This window comes from Dipodomys spectabilis, unplaced genomic scaffold (assembly GCF_019054845.1).
Source record: "Dipodomys spectabilis isolate Male_0828 unplaced genomic scaffold, ASM1905484v1 ptg000002l, whole genome shotgun sequence".
In the NCBI taxonomy this organism is placed as follows: domain Eukaryota; kingdom Metazoa; phylum Chordata; class Mammalia; order Rodentia; family Heteromyidae; genus Dipodomys; species Dipodomys spectabilis.
The window spans coordinates 33,778,756-33,804,693 of NW_024870679.1; the positions used below are offsets into that span (position 1 = coordinate 33,778,756).

Here is a 25,938-nt window from a genome sequence, read left to right on the forward strand (position 1 = left end):
ATGCTAGCCTTGAGTGAAAAAGCTAAGGAACAAACAGGGCCCAGGCCCTGAGAGCCAAGCCCCAGGACTAACAAAACAGTTCTTCTGTTTACCACCTACTGCTTTTCCATTTACTTTGGGCAAGAACCACTTCTAAAAATGTAAATGTCTTTACAGTCTATATTCACGGCCACTAAAATGTGAGAACCTCTGGGTTAGGCCACTATACAGTAGGCTTTCTCAAATCCTACCTTAAATTTGAGTGGATCATTTCTAAGGAAAATGATCCCCAAACAGCACCTGCCTTGTTCCTTATTATATAAGAAGTACACAGTAAAATGTTGCATTGTAAAAGGAATTTAATTTTAAAAGATCATTAATGTACTTGATTGGTTACTCAAAAGCTATTAAGGATCTTAAATATATCTACATTGCAAAAGAAGTTTAGCTTACTATAACAAGACCCCAATTGCATGCTTCACTGGACTAATTATTTGATAAGCATTTCAGTTATAATCTCTTATTGGAAATCACACTAAATCCATATACTTAATAATTACCCATGCCCCTCACCTGTATCCCACCACTTCAAAGACAGAGGCAGAAGGACTGTTTGAGATGAGTCTGAGCCACACAGCAAAAGACCCCATCTCTAAAAACCCAGGTGTGGGGGTTGTAGCTTAGTGGTAGAGCAGCTTCCCCAACATATGAAGTAATTTAACATTTTTGGAATGAAATGTCCTTTTGGACTGCTGCTAGTTGGTAACATATTATCTGACAAACTACTGCTGAAACTCTAAATTGTCAAGAAAGTATTCCCAGTTTGAACAGGTCAGACTAACTATTCAGACTAATAAACAAAACCCAACATTAAATAAATAAAAGCAGTCGCTTACAATATTGGTCAAATCTGAAAGCCCATTAGAGATAATGCAGTATCCTCTATATTGTACATATCCTCTAACTTGTACATTTTCAGAAGGAAATGATATCTATGTAGAACATAAAGGATGGAGCTAAACAGCAAAAATATGTCAATAATATATTCCCTTGGGAAAGGAGTCTTCTGAATGCATACATAGTAACTTACATGTTGTGAACGGTTGAGCAATTCCCCAGCAGCTATTCTGGTTATAATGAAATTATTCATTTTACTACAAAGGAAAAAGCCAGACTCTGGTCCATCACAACTTTCTCCAAGACACTGTCCATTGATAGGTTAAAAACAAAAAACAAAACCGGGATTTGGTGGCCCCTGCCTATAATACTAGCTACTCAGGAGGCTGAGATTTGAGGATTACAGCTCAGAGACAGCCCAGGGAAAAGTACCTAAGACTCTTTAACTCTAATAAACTACTCAGAAAATGCCAGAAGTGGTGCTAACTTTGAGCAAAAGAATCTCAGGGACAACACCCAGGCCCCGAGTGAGACTGGCCAAAAAGGAAAGTTAGTAACTTCCATGCCTAGAAAGAATGTTACAATTCAGTGTTTCAAATGCCTGAGTATTAAATGATTACAACCACCAAAGTATCACTGATTTTCTGCCATTTGTATGAAAATTCCAGTTGTATGTTTTCTCCAAAATTAAATACAACATAGCAATATGAAAACAGTAAGTTATGTGAAAATATTAAACAGAAAGTAATGAACTACACGAACATTATTAAAGTAGTAACTCATTATCACAATTTTTATCCATCATTTTGAGCAGAAATATACCAAGATTGATTATATACACCATAACAGTAAATTCTTCAGGATTTCTGTATCTCCTGTTTAGAAATTAAATACCATAAAACTATTAACACACGTAGTAGACGGTTTACTGACAATATTTCAATTTTCACCTTTGTATTAGTTTTCCTAAAGAGCATATAACTGGTATTCTAGATGTTTATGCTGTTTTTTTTTTTTTTTTGGTCAGTCGGGGGACCTGAAGTCTGGGCGTGGGTGCTGTCCCTCAGCTCAAAGGCTAGCATGCTCTACCACTAGAGCCACAGTGCCACTTCCGGCTTTTTCTGTTTATGTGGTGCTGAGGAATCGAACCCATGGCCTCATGCATGCAAGGCAAGCGCTCTACCACTGAGCCATATTTCCAACCTTTTATAAGATCCTTTCTCAAGGAAATAAAATTCTACACATTAAACGGAAGGAGACACAAGGACTCGGCTATTTCTTATTTTTGACACATCAATACCAAAAAGAATTAAGTATTCAGGCTCACTGGATTAACCAAAAATTGGTCTAAGCCCCCTTCCATAGGCCAAAATCACCAAGCAGCATCTACAATAAGTGAACCAGTTTTAACACCAAATGTACACACGTATGACAGTTCTGCGACTTCTCTTTCATCAAGGATGCGTGATATGTTTTTAAAGTAATCGATATGCGACACGCGTAAAATGCAGTTTGTCAAAAGAAAACCACCACACGCTGGCACAATTTAAGAAAAACAACAACAAAAATCCCAAAACGAAACCGCAGTGTGACCTAATCTCCCAAGTCGTGGCCCAGCCCGTGCGCTTCCCTTTCCCTAAGTTCTTTCCTGCGTAAACACGAGCACCAGGTCAGCGCCGGCTTCCGGGCCCGGAAGCGCCGCGGGGCCCGAGTGGCGGCTAGGCCCAGGCCCGGGCGGCGTTAGCGGAAACGGGGATGGTGGACGATACTCACTCCGGCGGGAAGAGGCGCAGTTCGTCAATCTTGCCTAGGAACCCGAAGAGCGTCCGCATCTGCTCAGAGCTGGCGCTCGGGGAGACATTCGTCACCTGGATTACCTCGGTGCCGCCGCCGCCGCCGCCTCCGCCGCCGCCCGGCCCGCCGCTGGGGCCCGGGCCCGCAGTGCTGGGGACGACGGTGGTGTTGCTCATGGCGCTGCTCGAGTTCTCGCTCCTGCTTTAACACATCAAACACACAACAAACAGTAAGAGGGGGGAGAGGAACCGGGTCGCGGGGGAGACAAGGTGTCCGCCACTGCTGTCCAGCTGCTGCCGCCGCCGCCGTTCCTCCGCCCCACAGCACGCCGGGGGGGAGGGGAGAGCGCGCGCGAGTTCGAGACCACGAGAGCACAAACGGCCCACCCCGCCGCCAACCACCTCCCTCCCGGGCCGGCGCCCACAATGCCTCGCGGCGCGCCTGCGTCAGCGTCGGCGTCCGCTCCGCCCAGCGCAGGCCCAGCCGGCGGCGGCGGCGGCGGCGAGGGAAAGGAGAGCCAGCAGCTTGCGTCCTCTTGGCCCTCTTGGCGGGTTTTCACTTTTTATTTTCCTTTAAAGCACGCATTCATCCCACTGGAAAAAATCTGCCCACGTTGGCAACCATCCTATTAACTAGCTCCCCCGGCGGAGGGAGCTGCGCGGGATGGCGGTGTCGCATGCACACCCACCCTCGCTACCGTTCTTCTCGGCCGCTGCCACTATACTGTTTCCTTAAGTTTTCGCACAAATTTTGGTAGCCCCAGACTTGTAACTAATTTGCTTTGTGTCCAAAATCTTCGGAAAAGGTAACAGTTTCACAAACCTACTACAAACCTGCTATTTGTAAGTTAAATTTTTATTGCACAATATCATTTGCAAGCACGTTTTACAGTACTTAAGGATATTCGGGTATATGATCAACAATTCCTAGAGGAAAACCTGCTTTACATGCATACAATAAAATACTATGAAGTAGTTGTACGAAGGGCTTACAACTCCCGAAGTCAGGTTATGAGCACATGCTTCTTAGGCAATGTCACCCTTCCTTCATTTTCTCCCTTTGGTCCCAGCCCACACATACAAAAAAAGCTTTGCCTTATGTTTTTAACATCCATTGTTATCCAATTAGGCAGTTCCTCAAACTTGACAAAACTTTCACTTTTTTGGACCTTTAGGTAAAGACGACTTTCTCCCATTTTATTTAACTGACACCATGCACAGTCTTCCCTCATTAATTTCTACAAATAGTAATTCCTCTGCGCCATGACAGGGACTGTATGTACTTGTAATATGCATTCCCTTTAAAGTTGCAGAACAAATCACATCTATCGAAATATCAGTACTGTGTATTTAATACATGTACAAAAACACTCTAATGGCAGTATCATTTATTGTAAAACAGTTTGAATCAGTATTTTTGAGGCTAAAATTCAAGGCGTTATGGTATATCTACATCAGTGAATATTTCTTGGCATAAATTCAGTCACAGGTGCAATTTGTACAAGATTATAATACAAGTTATTGAGGTCTGGATGTAAAATGACTTGTCTAGGTTAACTCACTAGTGACTCACTAGACAGTGTATTTGTGAATCTAAACAATGTTAAGATATTTATTTTCTCATTTTGAATTAGACATGGAATTGTTAAGGATTTTTTTTACCAGTTCAACACTTTAAATAGTAACAGTGCTTATAATATGCCACACCTGCTACAATATTTGAAAAAAGGACAAAAAAACACAAGGGCAGAGTTAATTTTGCCTGCCTCATTTTCTTTACCATTACCAAACATCTATTTATTTTGTTGTAAGTACATAGTACACAGAAGTATTTTATGTAAGTCTACACTTTTCTGAGTGCATAATTCAGAATTCAAATTACAAGTTCAAGCCAAAGAAAAATAATTCAGTAATTAAATTATTTAATCAGAAATCAATTTAGAACTTATTGAACATACTAATAAGATGGGACTTGAATATGGAGATGGAGAAACACGACATGAAAAACAAGGTGGCAAAAATACTCTATTCAAGAAGATCTTAAAATATTTTAGTTTCAAATCAGCTAGTAGGGCCAGGCGCTGATGGTTCATGCCTGTGATCCAGATACAAAGGAGGCTGAGATCTGAGGATTACAGTTCAAAACCAGCCCAGGCAAGAAAGTCCAACAAGGCACTAGAAAACGGAAAGTGGTACTGTGGCTCAAATGGTAGAGCACTAGCCTTGAGCTGAAGAGCTGAGGGACAGTGCCCAGGCCAAATTCAAGCCCATGACGGACCAAAAAAAAAAAAAAAAAATCTACTAGCTATAAAACACACAAAACCAAAAGCCAAAATTGAATTTAAAGAGAAGACAGTCTAAGTACCAAGCTCTCATGAAGCATGTGATCTGAAAAAAGCTCTCTTTGCTTCTAAGAATCTACCTGTTTCCTAACCAATCAAACATGGAATTGGCTAATTTTGAACATTCTTAAAGGTCTAATGAGTAGATTAAACAATTAATTACTTTGCATTATTATCTGTATCTCTCGGAAAATATTTAGCTAAAGGCAAGCAAATAATGTCAAAACAAACAAGTACACTCAAATCTATATTAGTTTTCAGGCATTGCTGATTTGTTTAGGCTCCAAACTAAATAAGGCAATAAGGAGTACAGAATCTGGAGACATATATTCTCCAGTATATCTCAAGATTTATTCACCATATTCACAATTAAAAAAGCAAAAAAAAAACAACCCACAATTCTGGAGCATATTCATTATAACCCTACAGCCTCAAATCACAAGTTAGTGCCAGGCCATGCCTGTAATTGTAGCTATCCAGGAAGCTGAGTTCTGGAGAATCAAGGTTCAAAGCTAGGAGAAGGCAGCAAATTTCTCTTTCCCACACTATCTCCAAAATAACCAGTAAAATTCCCTGTTGGAGGCATGGGTCAAATAACAGAACATCAGTCAAGCAAAGCAAATGGAACAATTGTGGGAATCAAGTCCAGGAACATAAAAAAAAAAAATCACAATTCAAATATGTATTATGTTTCAAGGATTTCCTGGATGCTCAAAGGGAAGAGATAGTAAAAAACTTACATATTTCCCCATGGTACTTTAAACTAGGCTGGCCTCAAACTTGCCTCAGCTTCTCAACTGTCAGGATTATAGATAAGCCCCAACACACTAGGCTAATCTGATTCTTGATATTGCCAGAAAAGTATAGCAAAGAATATTTGCAAATGTTTTATGCAAATTCTCAAAATACCAATCCTGTTAGTTTTACGAAAAGTTTTAGTCCTTTCTAGTCTCAAGTTTTTAAAAGAACTTATGTATGTAGAAGTAAGTTTTTTAGATAAATGAGCACAGACACAAACATACCATCCCTAGTGGTGCTGTACACCACTGTCCTAACTTGTATAATACAAGACACTTATTTTTGTCAGTACTTTTGTTTATACTAATAGAAATGATGGTAGACACTTCACTGACTCCAATTCTGCATATCTGCACAAACAACTGGATTTTTAATTAGGTAAGCATCTCCTAACTAATTAAGCAACTTTTGAAGGCACTGAAGACAATGCATTAACTTTTGTGCTCCTGATGGACCAATGTTTTAAGGAGAGCTCTTTCTGTGTTACCTAGGACCTAGGATGACCTAGACCTCCTATAGGTGTGTGCCATGGAAACTAGCAATCAATATTACTACACTGTATTAAATTAAATTAAGCATTTAGTAAAAGTTTAGTGAGTTTCATAAGGTGCTAAAACTGTACAAATGCTTCACATAGTCTACGAATCCTGGTAAGGCAGATAGCTTATCATTGTGACATACATAAAGGTATGCATGCAACAAAGGCTTGGCAAATACAGACAACAATGTATCTGTTAAGATTTAAAAGAGAGGGGCTGGGAAGGTGGCTCAGTGGTAGAGTGCTTGCCATGCATGCATGAGGCCCTGGGTTTGATTCCTCAGCACCACGTAAGCAGAAAAAGCCGGAAGTGGGGCTGAGGCTCAAGTGGTAGAGTGCTAGTCTATAACTGAAGAGCTCAGGGACAGCGCCCAGGCTGAGTTCAGGCCCCATGACCGACCAAAAAAAGATTTAAAAGAGAGATTTTGTTGAGGTTAAAAAAAAAAATCAAGTATATGATGATAAATTTTTCCTTTATACTAATAGAGAAAAAGGGGAAAAAACTAGTAAATAAAACTGCTGCTTACATATCTCTAAAATTTATGATATATTTTATTTTCTACAGTACATCTTTGACATATGGGTATATAGTTGCAAAGAAACTGCCCTAAGGAAAAAAACCACCAATACTCAAGATGTATAGAGTTCAGCACTCTAAAATTACTCCAATTTGCCTAAAACCTATGTGTAGTTAGCCAGAGCATCCATAATACACAACCACACAAAGCAGAGTATTTTACTGTCACAAAACTACTGTTGTACACACTAGTATTAATCACCAAACTAGATCTTATTTCATGCTATTTTTCCCAAGTACTACAGATGTTTGATTACATTTTTCCATATGCTGCTAAACTTCCACGAAAGCTGTGCTGCCTTTCAACAAATCTAACATTTAAGCATAGTGATTTTTTTTTTGTTGGTCATGGGGTTTGAACTCTGGGCTTGGGTGCTGTTCCTGCGCCCGCACCACTTCCAGTTTTCTGGTGGTTATCTGGAGATAAGAGTCTCACAGACTTTCCTACCCAGACTGGCTTTGAACCATGATCCTCAGATCTGGTAGCTAGGATTACAGGTGTGAGCTACCAGTGCCCAGCAAGCACAGTAATTTTCAGTTTGCTTTTGGAAGGTATTATTGTCATGTAGTATATCATATACTGACTCAACCACAACTGAGGATAATCAGGACAAAGCTTCTCCACACCAAAAATCTGCATAGTGAGTGCACAGGAACTGCAAAGTTTTGTTCCTGAAATTTGATTTTTTGTTAATTGGGTTGTTTATCCCTATTTTTAGTGCATTTGGTACTAATTCCATGCAATAAGTCCACAAATAAGGAAGGCTTACAGTATTTCTAACTATTTGGATAATATTTCTGTTGGTATTTCTATAAATTTAGATAATTCTATAAATACTATATTAAAACTGTAAACCTCATGCTCCATTTTCTTCTTCATTTAAGTGAAGAGAAGAAGTTAAAGGATGGGCTAGCACTAGGAAACAGCTAGAAAAAGTGGACACAGACCTCAGAACTTCCCACTAGGACATACAAAAAACACAAGTTTATTCTTAATATGTCTTTGTTTTGATAAAGGATAAAAACAGTAATTTGAACACTAAGATACCATTTCTAGGGCTGTAAGCATGGTTTAAGAGGTAGAACAGCTGCCTAGCAAGTGTGAAGCCTTGAGACCAAAACTGGAAGTAGAGCTGTAGTTCAAGTCATAGAATGCTAGCTTTGGACAAAAAAGCTCAGGGGCAGTGCTTAGGCCCCAAGTGAAACCCCAGGTCTGGTGTGTGCATACATGTTTGCTCAAGCCAGTGTTTTTTTTTTTTGTGCACACACACATAAATTTAGTGGAAAGAAATCCTGTGTAGTTATGTTTCTTTAAGTAAATAGTTTAAAGGATATTCCCCCCTCCCAACCCCTTCAATAGAGGGACAGGGCATGTACTAGAGCTTCTTTATCCAAAACTAGCACTTTACCATTTGACCCGCTACTTGCTCACTTCAGGCTCTTTGGTGGGTAACTGGATAGCATTTCAGGGACTTTCCTGCCAGGGCTGGTTTCAGCAATCCTCAGATCTCAGCCACCTGAGTGGCATAAGCCACAGGTACCTACCTAGCTTCAAGAATTTTAATGTCTTCCTACTTCAAAGAATTAGACATTTACATCATTTAACCTTTAACTTCTTTTTCCTATGCTGTCAAGTTAATGTTCTCTTCATAAAGGACAATTACTTTTAAAGACTGACAAAATAAAACAACAAAGGAGTGTATGCAACCCAGTAATAAGACTGAATTTCATTAACTGAATGCTTTAAAAGTGGCCTTTAATCCTCCTAACACTCAAAGGTACTAGTGTGATTAATAATACAGGTCCTGGGTCAATCTGAAGGAGTTCTACTACCAATTAAGATAATTATGAGTTACTGGAATTATGAGAAATAATGCTCCACCTAGTGGTGAAGATGAGTGAGGATATTCATACAAATGCTGAGAGAAGATTAGCTATTATAATGCCTATTCAACAAAGAAATTAACATTTAGTAAAGTTAAGCAATGGAGTTCAGTTTTGTATAAAACAAGTCACAGTTAAGCAGGCAAAGATTAAAAACCAAACCAGGGGCTGGGAAGGTGGCTCAGTGGTAGAGCGCTTGCCTTGCATGCCAGAGGCCCTGGGTTCGATTCCTCAGCACCACATAAGCAAAAAGAAAAAAGCCGGAAGTGGCGCTGTGGCTCAAGTGGTAGAGTGCTAGCCTTGAGCTGAAGAGCTGAGGGACAGCGCCCAGGCCCAGAGTTCAGGCCCCATGACCGGACACCCCCCCCCCCCAAAAAAAAAAAAAAAAAAAAAACCAAACCAAACTAAATCAATCAGGCAGGTATCTCACTACTCCCTCGATGTTGTGCTGTCTCCTCCTATATAACCTGCCATATAATTTTGGAAGAAATTTAAACTTGTAAAATGAAAAGCACTAATGATTCATCTCAGATTCTGTATTATCAGGGGAAAAAAAAATCTTCACATTTTGAAAAAAAAAAGGCTGTCTCAAGGCTCCATTTTATACCATCATTCTCTTTCTTTGAGTTACTACTTCCCTCACATGGAAGATTCAAATCAGAAGTTAATCTAGGTAGCACCATTTACATTCCACATTTTGCCATTCCATACTTAGTTTTCCATTCTGGCCCCACCATCCCAACCAACAGCTTCTGCATGCTCTCAAGTATCATAGAGGTGCTTGCCCTAATTAGTCATGTGATTTCTAGTACTTTTCTGTGAAAGAGAGATAGTGATATCATTTGAACTTTTTTGTTTTCTGAATAGGTCCTTGGGTTTGAATTCAGAGCCTGGGTACTGTGGGTAAGCTTTTTCTGCTCAATACTGGCACAAATGAACAAAAAAACCTGCATTTTGACTCAAACTTATTTATTTTGGTGCTTGCTATTTGAACTACATATTTAGACCTCAGACTGATTTTTAAAGTTACTCATAATGGTATTATATACACTCACCCAATTCTACCTATTCTGTCCACTAATTTAGCCTTTCCCAATTTATAACACTTGAGTGAGATCAATGTTATGCAATATATTCATTTTAGTTGTTAAAGATCAGAAAAAAAAGCACTGGAATAGCAAAACGTTTTCAGGTGATTTTGAAAACGACCAATAAATCTCAATAAGTTTTTTCTTAAATGACATAAGCAATATTAGTTTATCACTATCCTGGCTTTAGATTCCTTTTTTAGGACTGTATAAAGAAAATAAGAAGCAATAACAAAACAGGGAAATTAACTGCATTTAGGATACATTTTTTTACAACTTTTTTTTTCAAGGGATAAATATTGACATGTTAAAAGTTGAAAATGTATTTTTTCCACAACCCTCCATTAACAACTTTAACAAAATACAATTCATAGCCACATCTGAAACTGAAAATAAACATGCAAAATATGTACTGACTTCAAAGAAATAACATATTTTCTACGGAGTACTTTTAAAACTTGACAGTTAGCGGCTGGTGACACAGCTTAGTGGTAAATTGTTTTGCTTAGCATGCTCCAGGGCCTAGGCCTGGATAGGGATAGGGGGAGAAAAAAAAGCAAAAACAAAGGTTTACAGTTAAAAGCTTTGAGGGAAGTCAGATGTGAAATTGAAATTTTTAAAGAGAACTCAAAGGTTCTTTCAGTAAGTAACTTTTAACACAAGATAGAAGAAGCTATCATAGATAAGGCAATGTTCTGAAAAATAAACATCAATCTGCTACTTTATACAAAAAGAAACTTCAGGGAAGTGTCTGTAAAGCAAGTTCACTTTGCTTTTGATTCTGTATTTAAACAAATGTGCTTAGAAAGCCTGCACAAATTTATCTCATTTTCCCTTAATTCAGTTTTAGATTTGTTTTAATAAATTTCCCTTATCAATACTAGCTTTTGCTTTTGAAAAAAATATAGGGCAATAAGTAATATATCAAGAGTAACACAGCTAATTCTAAAAATGTCTTATTAAAAATTTAATTGTCATGGTGGCTCAAGCCTGTAATTACTCAGGAGGTGGAGATCAGGAATTGAGGTTTGAGACTAGTTTGGAAAAAAAAAAGACTACATTGTTCATGGTGGCGCTATAATCCTAGCTATGGGAGAGGTATAGGGAGGATTGTGGTATGAGCCCTGGCTCAGCCAAAACCTGCAAGACCCTATTAGAAAAATAACAAAAGCAGAAGATGTGGGGTATACAAGCACTAGGCCTTAAGTTCAAACTCCAGTACAATAAATGATGGATTGAATGAATGTAGGTAGCTCATTGGTGTAATCTCAGCAACAGACTGAGTGAGGCAAAGGATAGTCGTAGGAGGCCAGGCAGGGCTACACAACAAGTATGAAGCTGGCCTGGGCTACACCTCCTATCTCACTAGTATATATAAAACAGTTGTTAGTGGCAGGGGTAAATGCTCTCTAAATTTGGTAAGAAAGACTTCTTTCCCATATAAAACAGAATAGCATTTTATGGATGATATGATTCTTAGGCTTAGTTTTGATTTCTTCACTTTTTTATTTAGTAATAAGTTGAATAACACAACCATACATCACTTAAATATACTGAATATATTACAGAAAAAGTTTTGTCACAAAAGGCAGCTAGCTGTCCAGTAGAGAAGCAGGTATCTTTTTTACAGTGTTGATTATGTCTACATGTCTGTATCCATGTTTTGGGTAGTACTACATATCTGAACTTGAGCCAGTTCCTCAACCCTTTATGCATTTTAGTTATTTTTTTATGCTGGGTGTCAGTGGTTCATGCTTGTAATTCTAGATACTCAGGAGGCTGAGAAATGAAGATCATGGTTCAAAGCCAGACCGGGCAGGAAAGTATGCAAGACTCTTATCTCCAATAAACCACCAAAAAACCAGAAGTGGCGCTGTGGCTCAAGTGGTAGGCTAGCTAGCCTTGAGCTGAAGAGCTGAGGGACAGTGCCCAGGACCAGAGTTCAAGCCCCACGACCAACAAAAAAAAAAAATTATTTTTTTAGTTAGATCCTATACTTACTGCTCAGTGCAGCCTTGGACTGAACTACTCCTACCAATTACTTCCTTCATGGCTGAGGTTAAGGTGTGTACTTCCACATCCAATTTGTTTGTTACCTTTTTTACACAGCATGGCCTCAATTTGTGATCATCCCATTTGTGCTTGCAGAGTAGCTGAGATTATAACTGTACCACATCTACCAGGCTAAAGTTCATTATTTGGACTGGTTTGAACTCAGGGCCTCAAGCTTGCCGAGTTTGCCTGATTGATTCTCTATCACCTCTAGACCAGCTTTTTGCTGATTATTTTCGAAATGGAGTCAGTCAGACTTTTCTGCCTTGGCTGGCTTCAAACCATACTCTTTGGATCTCAATCTTCCTGAATAATAAGGAATACAGGCTGAAGTACATTCTTTAAAAGAAGTGAACACTTTGATTTAAATGCCAGTGTTTCTTAAAAGAAGAATATAAAGGCACAATGCCTATATGTCTCTGATCATATAAAATAACATTTATTGAAATGAACTCCAGGAAATGGAAAGTTTTTTTCTTTGTTGTTTCTGTTTTCTCTTCTTTTTTGTCTTGTTTAATCTCTCTTTGGAAAGGTAAAGGGGGACACAGAAATAGAGGGACAAGGGGTGAAAAAATGCAGCAGTAATACTAACTAGACACTATTTTGAAAATGAACTATACAACTTGTGGATGGGGACAGGAGGGAAAAACTGGAATAGAGTGAGGGAAGGGATGACATTGTCAAAAAATATATATATTCTTTACCTGACCTATGTAACTGTAGCCCCTCTGTATGTCACCTTCATTACAATAAAAATAAAAATAAAAAATGCAAGTGTTGAAGGAGAATCAAGTTTTTTCCTTGAAGTAATACATCTGATTTAAAGAGGTAATTCTAACTCATATAACTATTTATGACTGTAATTATTATTACTTCAGGAAGCTCAATTCAAGTTGATTATCATTTACTTTCTAGGAGATAAAACACATAATTTTCCCAAGTTAATAAGGAAATAACTTTTACCACTTGCTCAATCAACATTTGCTCCCCAAATAAAACACACAATGTGTTATAAACTAGAAAAATTCTTATGCGTATAAATAAAAAAAACCCTGAAAAGTAAAAAAAAAAAAAAGAAAAAGAAAAATTCTTATGCATGTCACTTTTATGTATTGACATTCATGACAAGTATATGGCTACTTGGGAATTTCAGAATTACTTTGTCATTAAGCAGGGTATGTTTAGACAAAATCAAACAATGCTTCAATTGGATGTTTTTATTAAACAATCAATAATGAAAATACTAAGGCTGGAGGTATAGATCAAATAGTACAACACCTGCTTATCAAGCAAAAGGATCTGAGCTGGATTAAGACTGAAAAATTATACTTTGCTATTACATGTTAAAAATCAAACTACAGAAGAGAGTATAGAGAAGGTTACAGTCATTTGTTAAAAGTAGTCTTGTTACTTTTTGTAAAAGAAAAAGGTTTTCAAATCTTCTAACAAACAAAAGTGCTCGGGACTGGTGCCTCATTCTTATGATCTTAACTATTCAGGAAGCTGACATCTGAGAATCTTGGTTCAGAGCCAGCCCAGGCAGAAAAATCCACAAGACTCTCATCGCTAGCTGGCAAAAAGCTGGAAGTAAAGCTGTGGCTCAAGTGCTACCAGTGGAAGAGATCAGAGGCCCTGAGTTCAAGCTCCAGCGCTGGCACCAAAAATAAATAAATAAATAAATAAATTGTCTATTACAACAATTTCAGAATAGAAGATTGGAAAATATAAGAAAGCCACTAGGTAAGTAGGAACATGTAGGTTCAAATGCCTGGCCATCCCACTTACAGAAATTTGTGACCTTGAGTAAACTTTTAACTTATTTTGGCCTCAATTTATCCAAACTGGCCTTCAGATTAAAAAAGAAATAGCAAATATAGAGGTATTATTAATATAGAGGTATTCTTAGCACTGGGCCTGGCATTTATTTGGTAAGGGCTCAAATGATCTTTACAGTATAAACTAGATGACCAGGAGGATAATTAGTAACCTTGCAAAAACTGTTCTTTTGCTTTAAAATCCAGCCTTTTGTTGCTTAGTAAGGTAACTGTTGGTATCTTTCTGCTTAGTTTTTTTAGTTTTCTAATTAATAACAAAAGGGGTGAAGTGTTTAAAATTGAGTTCGTGGGGGCTGGGAAGATGGCTCAATGGTAGAGTGCTTGCCTTGCATGCATGAGACACTGGGTTCGATTCCTCAGCACCACATAAGCAGAAAAAGCCGGAAGTGGGGCTGTGGCTCAAGTGGTAGAGCACTAGCCTGAGCTGAATAGCTGAGGGACAGCGCCCAGGCCCAGAGTTCAGGTCCATGATCCACCAAAAAAAAAAAAAAAAAAAAAAAATCACCATGCAGCAATTTTTACAGGCAAAATTTTGTGTGTCAAAGACCATCAACCTTTCAACACTATTCATCCCCAGTGATCTTGATGGGAGTTAGGCCCCTATCTATCTCCCAATCTGTGCTTTCAAGATAAAAATCATCTCTGGCAATGGAGAAGGATGCGGAATGAATGTGTCCTCTCTCTTCTCCACGCCACTCTTTCTCCCCCGTGTTGAGGATAGAATCCAAGGCCTGGCACATGGGAAACAAGGGCTTAACTACTGAGCTACTTTCTCAACTCAGGATGAGTTCTTAATAATTCTCCTTGGATGAATCAGTAAGTTATACATTTCAGATGGAAACTGTAACAGTCAGGAAATAGACACATTGCACGAAATCTTTAATCTTTTCTGAACTTGAGTCCTTTCCCTCACCAAGAACACAAGATTTAACTCCCCCCAACTTGAGTAAATTATTTGACAAATCTTATAAAATCGGAATGATTACACCTAAGCTAGAGAGAGAAGAACGAGTTTCAAATGCGCTTGAGCCAAAGTGCCTCAGGTTTAGAGTAAATTGATGGGGTTATCACTTGCATTTCTGGCGCTCCAAAGTACAGGCTGTGGCGCTTCAGTACACAACTCAACACACTTGCCCTCTCCTCTTACATCGTCCACTTACGTCGCTCAACTGTCTGGTGAACAGAACATTGTTTTTTGAAAATTTAAGCTTTCTCGTTCCTTCTCCCAAGCAATCTTTGTAGTTCACACTGTTTGCCTCCAGTATCGGCCTGCTACAAACTCAATGCAACAAGGGAAATGATGTGCTAGTTCTAGGAGGCACCGTGCAGGGCCAAAGGCCATTTAATCGGTATTGCTCTGGAGGCTGGGAGGTCTGTGATCGCCACCCGGAGCTGCAAAGCGGGCTGGGGTCCAGAGACGACGCAGGCCGCGCCCAGGTCTCAAGTTTTGGTGAAGGCCCACGTTCCCACTAGGTGAGGGGGAAGAGCGGGTTCTCCGGTCCCCAAACCCTCGCCACTGCGCCAGCACAGAGGAGACCGGAGGCACCGTAACAGATCCAACTATCAACCCGAAAGGCCTCGCTGAAGCCGGTTAAACGCACTTACTTGAGCAAAGTAATTCCAGGACGCTAGGCCGGCACCGGCAACGGGACGGGCTGCCGTGTCCTCCAGCCCCCGGGAACTGGCCGTGACGTCATCGACGCGCGACGCGGAGAGCGAAGGCCCCGCTGGTGGCCAGCAGCCCGGCGCCGGGAACGCGCGCTCGCCGGAGGGGCGGGGCGAGCTCGCCGCGCGGCGTTGAAAAGTCTTGGGCGGGGCTGCTGCTTGGACACGGCGGGTTTGAACATGTCGCGCCTGCACCGCGGGGCCGGGCGCGATCCGCGGGCGGGTTTCGCAGCCGCGAAGGACTCTGGTGCCTCCGTGCCTCAGGGGCTACTGAAGGCGGCGAGGCAGAGCGGACAGTTGAATTTGTCTGGTCGGAATCTCAGTGAAGGTAAGGCCCAGACGCGTCGGGAAGCCCCGGTCTCAGCCGGCCGGCGTCGGGCCCGGCTCGCGCCCTCCTCTACCCGGGGGTCCGCCCTCCCAGCCCGGATCCGTGCTGGAATCCGCTCCCGCTCCTCCTCCAAGGGGGACCTGCTGGGACTGTGGCCACAATTCAGACGAGGCACTTTCTGGAAGTTCCTCCGTCCTGTAGGATAAGTGAAACAGCGTGAGAGCGCGCTACCAAGATGGGCTCATGTTTTTTCTTTGGCCCGATTTCTTCCTGGTAATGGCCTTACCAACGCTACCATTTTTTCCTCTCTCTCCATACACACATATTTATTATTATTAGTCGGTCGTGGGGCTTGAACTCATGGCCTGGGTACCGCCCTTGGGCTTTTTCACTCAAAGCTAGCGCTCTACTACTTTTAGCCGCAACAACTCTTCCCAATTCTCTATTTTAAACGCCGAAATTTTACATCTGTCCCTGTGTTAGCATAAAATGAAGGCCACTGCTTCCTGCCAAGGCCCTCCTGTGTATGCAACTGAGCAAAGTCCTAACGACAAGAGGTAGAGTACATTTTAAAACTTATTATAATTTTATTATCTTTAAGCAGTTATACAGAGGGGTTTCAATTTAACACGTTAGTTTATTAGTTCAGTGCATCTTGTTCAATGCCACCCCTCTTCCCCCCCATCATTCTCCCTTGTTTCTTCCAACCGTGCATTCTTTTTAATTTGTGGGATCTAAATGAGCGCTGCACTTTGTACAGATTTGATCGACCTTGAGAAACCTAATAAAACCAAACCGGAAAATGAAAATTTCTCGTTTCAGTTTCAGTGAGGTCTTTTGTCTATAGAAGTGAATGTATTCTCAAATTTTAGCAGTGAATTTATTACCAGATTGCTGATAGGTGTTGCTCCTTGGAAGGAGGTGTCCTAAAGGAAGGAGAGGAGTCCTCTGCCTTGCCTTCGGATGCCGAATTCTTGATGTGGCCTCAGAAAAAAAAAATCAAGGTACAGATCAAGGGAGACAGCAAACAACTTTATTAGTAAAGCAAAGTAATGGAAAGATAGTATACAACTATGGTTGTGGGAACATCTATGTACAGTGAGTACTTTAGTATCACAAGTGTTTGTGTTGAAAAAAAAGTAGATAGTGTTTGGATCCGATTAACCAGAAGTTCGAACACATGGTACATTTAGTCATTTTTAATGTTACTTTTTTTTATTAATTGGTACTGGAGATCTAGGGTTGACCTGCTGAACATTGGATCACTGGGTAGTTTGGCATTTTCCTCCACTTGAGTCATTGATCTGAGACAATAGATTGTTATGTGTTGCTTTCAACACACATGTCCATCCCTGAGATAAATACTTTCCTAGCAATCCCTTTTTGTGCCCAAAGGAGTCATTTTCCCAGAACTATTTCTTTTCTTCATTTAGTTAAGTATACTGTGGGCAAGGTAAGTTGGTTTTTTATTTTATTTTTTTAATTTTAATTTTTTTTATTTTAATAAATGTTGCAACTTATGAGTGTAAGATGACAAAAACAGTACTTCTGTGCTTTTACTAAAGCTATTTCTTAACACCATATTTGTTTCTGATTTTCTGGCAGCTGTTTCCTTTTTGTCCTGCACCAAATTGACTCTTTTTTCCTCCAAAGAAAGTGTACAAAATGACTATAGCCCATTTGTTATTCCTCATTTCTATAATTTATCTGTTGTCAGTTGGAAAAGAAAATATCAAAAATATAGAGAATTTTTTTTTTACTGTTAAGAGTCATGCTGTATGAAAGCCACAGTGACTATTTAAATTTTTAATTAATCCTTATTACATACAATTAAAAACAAACTTGAGTCACTTTAGCCACATGATGGTATCAATAAGCTCACGTGCTTTTTGCTGGCTGATTTGTATTTCTTTTCCCATTCAACTGTCCATAACTACATATCAAAATAATAATAGTATGTTTCTTGAAAACATTTGTTTTCAAGAAAATTAGAGTAGTTTTTAAAAAAATTGTTGGTTTGCTTTGCTTTAAAAATAAGCATCCATCCACAGTTGCAATTTATTGCTGTTTGAGTAACTAGATTACAAGTTTTTTATCTGTTTTCTTTTTATGGTGATGTTGGAAATAGTGCCGCAGTGCGTTTGGAGAATAAATGTGGATATCCCTGCAGAAGCTAATCAGAACCTCTCATTTGGTGCTACTGAAAGATGGTGGGAGCAGACGGATTTGACCAAATTAATAATATCAAACAATAAACTCCAGTCACTTACAGATGACCTCCGGCTTTTACCTGCACTGATTGTTCTTGATGTAAGTTGTTTATAATTATGGATTCTTTTTTCTTTTTGGGTCCGGTCGTGGGGCCTGAACTCTGGGCCTGGGCGCTGTCCCTCAGCTCTTCAGCTCAAGGCTAGCGCTTTACCACTTGAGCCACAGTGCCACTTCCGGCTTTTTTTTTTCTTTTTGCTTATGTGGTGCTGGGGAATCGAACCCAGGGCCTCAGGCATGCAAGGCAAGCACTCTACCACTGAGCCACCTTCCCAGCCCTGGGTTCTTAATTGAAGAAGCTAAACTTAGACATTGGTAAGCAAAAAAACAAAAACCCCAAAACAAAAAACGCTTTCATACTGAGTTGGTATAGAATGCAAGGTCAAATAACAAAGTATTGTATAAGGAATAGAATAATGGTTAATAGCTATGTGACTTTCGGAAAGTTACATCTTTGTGCCTTGGTTCTATTTCCTTATCAAGAATTGATACCATTGCCTACTTTTGAAAGGTTTTTTGTTTTTTTTGGTCTGTTGTGGGGCCTGAACTCTAGACCTGTAACAATCCAGGTGCTAGTAATGTCTTGAACCTGTAAACCTAGCTACTCAGGAGGCTTAGGTCTGAGATTGTGGCTCAAAGCCAGCCTGGGCAGGAAACTCCTTGAGACTATTATCTCTATCTTAATCAGCAAAAAACTAAAACTGTAACTGCAGCTCAAATGGTAGACTGCCAGCCTTGAGTGAAAAAGCTAAGGGGTAGTGCTCAGGCCCTGAGTTCAAGCCCCAGTACTGGCATGAAAAAAAAGTAAATAGATAAGCAACCACTTGTTACCACTTGTTAACAAGGATTCTGGCTGGGCACGAATAGCTGGAGATCAGAGGATTGTGATTGTGATGGATTGTGATTTCATGGGCAGGAAAGTGCATGAGACTTCTCTTCAATTAACCACCAAAAAGTTAAAAGTGGATCTCTGGCTCAAGTGGCTAAGGGCTAGCTTTGGACAAAAAAACTCAGGATCAGCTTCCAGGCCCTAAATTCAAGACTCAGGACCAGCATAAAAAATAAAAATAATAAGCAAGGATTATGTTTGTATCCCGTAACTAAATTCAAAAAATAATTTTCAAGGGCTGGGAAGGTGGCTCAGTAGTAGAGTGCTTGCCTCACATGCATGAGGCCCTGGGTTCTATTCCTTAGCACCACTTAAGCAGAAAAGGCCGGAAGTGGTGCTGTGGCTCAAATGGTAGAGTGCTAGCCTTTGAGCTGAAGAGCTGAGGAACAGCGCCCAGGCCCAGAGTTCAGGCCCCATGACCAAGAACAAACAAACAAACAAAAAACAACAAAAAACACAAAAACACTGAATTATGAGGAATTTTTGGTGCTGGTGAATAATATCTGCATCAATCCAAGAGGTAACAAGTGGTTGCTTATTTATTTATTTACTTTTTTTTTCATGCCAGTACTGGGGCTTGAACTCAGGGCCTGAGCACTACCCCTTAGCTTTTTCACTCAAGGCTGGCAGTCTACCATTTGAGCTGCAGTTACAGTTTTAGTTTTTTGCTGATTAAGATAGAGATAATAGTCTCAAGGAGTTTTCTGCCCAGGCTGGCTTTGAGCCACAATCTCAGATCTAAGCCTCCTGAGTAGCTAGGTTTACAGGTTCAAGACATTACTAGCACCTGTATTGTTACAGTTTTTATTGTTATAGTCTATTGTTAATATCAAAGCAGTTATATTAGTTACTTAAGGTAGTATTTTTATTATCTATTGCTTATTTATTGATTTTACAACTTGCCTTTAAGTAAACTTTAAATCTTTGTGTTCTTATTAAGGGGATCCATTTTTAGGGTATAGATGCCATATCATGTAGTAATGTGAGGTATTAGTCATTTATTGAGAATCCACTAGTATTTGTGTGTGTGTGTGTGTGTGTGTGTGTGTTGTGTGTGTGTGTGTGGGGGGGGGTTCTGGGGCTTGAACTCTGGGCTTGGGCACTGTCCCTGTGCTCTTCAGCTCAAGGCGAGAGCACTCCCGCTTGGGCCACAGTGCCACTTCCGGTTTTCTAGTGGTTTATTGGAGATAAGAGTCTCACAGACTTTCCTGCCTCGGCTGGCTTTGAACCATAGTCCTCAGATCTCAGCCTCCTGAGTAGCTAGGATTACAGGCGTGAGCCACCGGCACCTGGCTCCACTAGTATTTTTATACTTCATTTAGCAACACCAAAAATTCTCTAGTTTATGTGTGTCAGGTGGAAATAGTGAAGTTTCTAGAGAAGTTTTTATTGTCTTTGTCAAATGAATGTACTGGCTTCCCCCTTTGTTGTTGTTTGTAACCTTAAAAGCAGTATGATTCTAGCCAGGCACTGGTGGCTCATGACTGAAATCTTAGCTACTTAGAAGGTTGAGCCCTGAGGATTGAGGTTCACAACCAGAGTTGACAGGAAAGTCTGAGGCTCTTACCACCAACTAACCAGCAAACAACTGGAAGTAGAGTTATGGTTCAAGTGGTGGAGGACTACCCTTGAGCAAAATTGCTCAGTTACAGCACTCAGTCCCTGAGTTCAAGCCCCAAGACCAGCACCAAACCCCAAAACAAAATCAAAATAAAACAAAATAATTCTGTAATTTTTACAGATGTTTACATAAATAATATCATCAGAAGGCTATTGTTTATGATTCTCTCACCTCCTACAAGAAATTGAAACTCTATTCAAAGAGATAAATTACTTTTGTTGTTGTTGTTGGTGGTCATGGGGCTGGGTGCTGCTTTCCCTGAGATTTTTCTGCTTAAGGCTAGCAGCACTCTATCACTTTGAGCCACAGCTTCACTTCCAGTTTTCTGATGGTTAATTGGAAGTAAGAGTCTTATGGACTTTCTTGCCTGGGCTGGCTTTGAACTGCAATCCTCAGATCTCAGTCTCCTGATTATTAGGATTACAGGCATGAGCTAACAGCATCCGACAAGGTAAACTACTTTTTACGTATTTTCTAATTATGTTTTAAATTGCTAAGTTCTTATGTCTTATGAACAATTGAGTCAGTTTCAAGCTATTTCTCCTTTACTACACATAGAACAAATTACCAATAGCCTCATCATTGCCATTGAGTTAGAAGAACAAGGGATTGTAAGTGCATAATTTTGTATAATAGCAAAGCTCAACTATTGCTAAATATAACTTTTCTTTAAAAACAATTTTAGATACATGACAATCAACTGACATCCCTTCCGTCTGCGATAAGAGAGCTAGAAAATCTTCAGAAGCTTAATGTCAGGTAAAGTTTAGCTTATTTTTTTTTTTTATAATATTACAATTACAATAGTATAAACATAATATTCTTAAAATATTTTTTCCTAACATTAGAAAGTGTTATTAGGTTGGGTTGTTAGTTTATAGGTAGTACCTCTTGGACCCTTCCTTGTTTTAATCTGCAATTCAAAGTGAATGGAAATATTTTTGTATTATTTCAGAAAGTAGGTGAGTAATAATAATGCTTTTTAGTAAGTACTGGTGTTTGAAACTTAAGGGCCTCTCACTTGCCACTACCTGAGCCATATTCTAGCCCTTCTTGCTTTAGCAGCATTTCAGATAACAGTACAGTTTTTTGCGTGGGGTGGCCCTGGCTTGCTACTACCAATCTCATATTTCCTGAGTAGCTATGATTATAGGTGGGAGCTACCACTGCTGCCATCCTCTACATCTTTTTTTTTTTTTTTTTTTAAAGATATAATGTCTTACTGTGTTGTCCAGGCTGACTCCAAATTGCTGGACTCAAATGCTATGTGTTTTTCTTTTTTCTTTTTCTCCTTTTTTGTCAGTCGTGAGGGCTGAACTCTGGGCCTGCGTGCTGGCCCTCAGCTCTTCAGCTCAAGGCTAGCACTCTACCGCTTGAGCCATAGAGCCATCTCTGGCTTTTTCTGCTTATGTGGTGTTGAGGAATCGGACCCAGTGCCTCATGCATGCAAGGCAAGCATTCTTCTACTAGCCACCTTCCCAGCCCATTTTTTCATTTTTTAAATTGTTACTGTTAAGTAGTTGTAGAAAGGTGTTCAGTGATACTATTTATTACCTCACCTTTCCAAATATCTAACTCTACACATAGTGCATTTTCCACAATGCACAGCAGATTATCTTTGTGTTTGGCTTTAAATTTGTTTTGTTTGTTTTATGAATTTAAGGCCCAGTGATTAAAAAAATTGTTTTTGTAATGTGAAAATTGACTGTGGTTCTTATTTTGGCAGACTACTTTCTTGATATGCCACATTTTAAGTTACTTTGATAAAAGAAATATCTAGCTGTTAAAGTATAAGAAAAAAATACTAATTCTTTCATTACTGCTGAAGGATTTTATTATTTCTTTCATTGTGATGCTTGATATCAGACTCGGCATTATATACTCTAGACAGGCACTATGCCTCTCAACTGTACCTGTCATTATGATTTGTAATATTACCAGTTTTTAACTTTTCCAAAACTTCTGGGATTCTATGAACATATTTATTATACTGCCATTGATAGGTACTTAGGAGACTAAGTAGTTAAGCTCCTAGCTAATTATGTGCTCCCCAAAACATCCAGAATTTAGGAATATTTGCTGTATCTAGGTTAGAAAAGAAGAAATTAGGGGAAATTTGATTTAGGAGAAGAAATAAGATACTTTTTTTTTTTGGGAGGGGGGTCCGGTTGTGGGGCCTGAACTCTGGGCCTGGGCGCTGTCCCTCAGTTCTTCAGCCAAGGCTAGCACTCTACCACTTGAGCCACAGCACCACTTCCGGCTTTTTTCTTTTTGCTTATGTGGTGCTGAGGCAAGCGCTCTACCACTGAGCCACCTTCCCAGCCCAGAAATAAGATACTTTTATTTCTAAGATCTTTCATTTACATGTGTCATCTGGAAAACTTTTATAAAATAAGTATGTTTACAACTTATTTATTTATTTTATTTTATTTTATTTTTGTTGGTCATGGGGCCTGAACTCTTGGCCTGGGTGCTGTCCTTCAGCTCAAGGTTAGTGCTCTACCACTTGAGCCATAGTGCCACTTCCAATTTTTTCTGCTTATGTGGTGCTGAAGAATTGAACCCAAGGCCTCATGCATGCAAAGCAAGCACTCTACCACTGAGCCACCTTTCAGCCCTGTTTATAACTTTTTAAAAAATTATTTTGTGCTGGTATTGAGGCTTGCACTCAGATCCTTGGCACTGTCTCTGCTTTTTTGCTCTCTTGGCACTCTTACTCACTTGAGCCACAGCTCTACATTTGGCTTTTTTTGCTGGTTAGTTCTGTAATCAGCCTGTACATCTTTCTTAAACATAAGATAGTTGTCTGTTTTCTAGTTGCAAATGCATCTGTCTTAGGGCAAGTAATTTCTAAAATAATAGTCCTGATTTTGTAAAAAAAACATAAAATTACCACAAATCAGAAAAAATGCTTCCTGTAAAAAAGGGGTAATTGGCTAAGCACTTGTGGTACACACTTAAAATCCCTACTATTCAGGATGCTGAGGATCCCAGTTTGAAGCCATCCTGAGAAGATAAATCTGAGAACATTTAACTCCAGTTAACCAATAAAAAGTGGAAATATAGCTTGAATGGTGCCAACCTGAAATGGAAAAAGCTAAGCAAAAGTGTAAGACCATGAATTCAAGCTAAGCGAAAGTGTGAGACCATGAATTCAAGCCTGAAATGGAAAAAGCTAAGCAAAAGTGTGAGACCATGAATTCAAGCTTCAGTATGAGTATAGGAAAAACAAAGGTAATTGTTTAGAACTGCCTTAAGCTTTCTTCCTCATACAAATCGAAGACATAGGTAAGACCTCCAAAGATAAACCTGATAACTTGTTCATTTATCTCCTAATTATCATGGACTGTATTATCCCCTGATTTTGTGCTTCTAATTAAGCTGAATGTCCTACACAGAGGCTCAACTAAGAAGCAAAGACCCAAGTACAGAGTGTAATTGAATAATACTTTCAACATGAACTGCCAGGCCCTCGAACTAAAACATCTATTTCTATTCTGACTGCTAATCTTGAAGGCTAACCTTTGTATAACATGAATCTCTTGTAGCATGTACGTAAATACATTTTTGTCAAAATTCTAAAAGTCAATTATTTTCATTTACATGTAAAACCAAGACTTGACTGTAAGTTAGCAGTTAGAAGTTCTAAACATTTTTGTTGTTTTTCTTTGAAATCTTTTGCTTACTTTACTGTTGTATCAATGAGTGGATGTGAGTTTTGATAAGTTCTTAATAAGCACTTAGTTTATTATTATTTTTTTTTGCCGGTCATGGGGCTTGAACTCTGGGCCTGAGCGCTGTCCCTTAGCTCTTCAGCTCAAGGCAAGCGCTCTGCCACTTGAGCTATAGCACCACTTCCGGTTTTCTGAGTGTTTATTGGAGATAAGAGTTTCACGGACTTTCCTGCCCCAGGTTGGCTTTGAACCGTGATCCTCAGATCTCAGCCTCCTGAGTAGCTAGGATTACAGGCATGAGCCACTGGTGCCCGGCTTTAATAAGCACTTAGTTTCTATAATGAGTTCATGTCATTGATAAGGACAAATGCCTTTGTTAGATGGGTGTTGGTTCACTCTTGTAATCCTTGCTACTCAGGAAGCTATCTGAGGATCAAAGCCAGCCTGGGCAGGAAAGTCAGTGGGCCTCTTATTTCCAGTTAACCACCAAAAAGCAAGAAATGGAACTGTGGCTCAACTGGTGGTACAGCACTAGCCTTGAACAAAAAAGCTCAGGGTCAGTGCCCAGGTCCTGATTTCAAGCCCTAGAACAGGCACAAAAATAGACAAAGTAAAAGTGTTCCGTTGTTAAATATTTGTTGTCTTGTCTACCAAATTATTCAGCATTTATTTTTGTCAACCAATAGTCGTAACAAACTGGAAGTGCTCCCTGAAGAAGTGACACACCTAAGAAACTTGAAGACCCTGTATCTCCAGCATAATGCATTAACTTACATACCAGAGGGATTTGAGCAACTTTCCAATTTAGAAGATTTAGTAAGTTATGATTTTCCAGTTTTTGTATGATTTATGACTGGTGGGTCTAATACATAGGAAACCAATGATTTGGGAATCTACAAAAGTGTTTTTAACTCTCCATTGTATAAAAAATATTTTTCCAATAAGTAGTCTGCTAGTCCTCTCCAAAAATTTTAGGTCCCTGTAGGAAAAATGAAACTTTCCTAATTTGTCCTCTGACATACTGTAGAGGATAGGCTGAATAGAAGTGACGGAGAACACCTCTTAGGAAACCATAGCTTCCCATAGTACCTTCAATTTATGCTGTTTGTAGGACACCTACTATCTTCATAAGTAATTTTTTTTTTTTTTTGTCAGTCATGGGTGCCCGGCTTCATAAGCAGTTTTAAGAAGTGATAAATGGCCAAGACTTTTTTGTTTCTGTTTTAGTAGATAAAGAATTCTGGAGTCAGGAAATTTTCAGTTTCAGAGGTTTCAGTCCATTATTATGAGAAGCCCTTGGCAGAACAGAGCAGTTCCCATCATGATAGCCAAGAAGCACAGAGAAAACGACTGAAATCCATAGCTTTTGAAATATTTAATAGCAATTTCCAGATTCTTAATTGCTTGTCCATTTGTTATTGTTGATTATACTAACTTGGATGTTAATTATGATCATAGCATGTGAAAAAACCCTTATATTTTTTAGTTTTGTATTTATTATTTGTGGTAGTGGAGTTTGAATTTAGGGCCTTGAGCTTGTTAGGCAGGTCCTCCAACCACTTGAGTCACGCCTCCAGCCCATTTGAACAGGTCTCACATTATGTCCCAGCTAGCCTGAATTTAATCCTCCTATTTGTGCTTCCCTTTGTTGCTGGATGATAGGTGCACAACACTGTGCTTAGCCAGTGTGCTTCTCCTAAAAGTTTGGGA

At 39.5% G+C, this 25,938-nt stretch overlaps 2 protein-coding genes across 7 annotated transcripts in view; one reads left to right on the plus strand and one right to left on the minus strand.

Annotated features, from left to right (window-relative positions):
- Window positions 1–15,485, minus strand: part of Srsf11 (serine and arginine rich splicing factor 11) — a 37,735-nt gene extending 22,250 nt beyond the window's left edge. For 4 of the 6 annotated variants that reach the window (XM_042675503.1, XM_042675496.1, XM_042675487.1 and 1 more), the window contains exon 1: window positions 2,650–3,088. In XM_042675503.1, coding sequence (XP_042531437.1) covers window positions 2,650–2,846 — 197 coding nt within the window. In that variant the 5' untranslated portion in view covers window positions 2,847–3,088. Of the gene's footprint in view, window positions 1–2,649; window positions 3,089–15,388 lie in introns of those variants that run through there. The other 2 variants (XM_042675474.1, XM_042675481.1) reach the window with 2 other exon arrangements.
- A 108-nt stretch (window positions 15,486–15,593) lies between these two features.
- Lrrc40 (leucine rich repeat containing 40) overlaps window positions 15,594–25,938 on the plus strand; it is a 49,197-nt gene continuing 38,852 nt past the window's right edge. Inside the window, exons 1-4 of the mRNA XM_042682856.1 lie at window positions 15,594–15,776; window positions 17,905–18,086; window positions 21,240–21,313; window positions 24,915–25,044. Of these exons, the coding sequence (XP_042538790.1) occupies window positions 15,629–15,776; window positions 17,905–18,086; window positions 21,240–21,313; window positions 24,915–25,044 (534 nt within the window). The 5' untranslated portion in view covers window positions 15,594–15,628. The remainder of the gene's footprint in view (window positions 15,777–17,904; window positions 18,087–21,239; window positions 21,314–24,914; window positions 25,045–25,938) is intronic.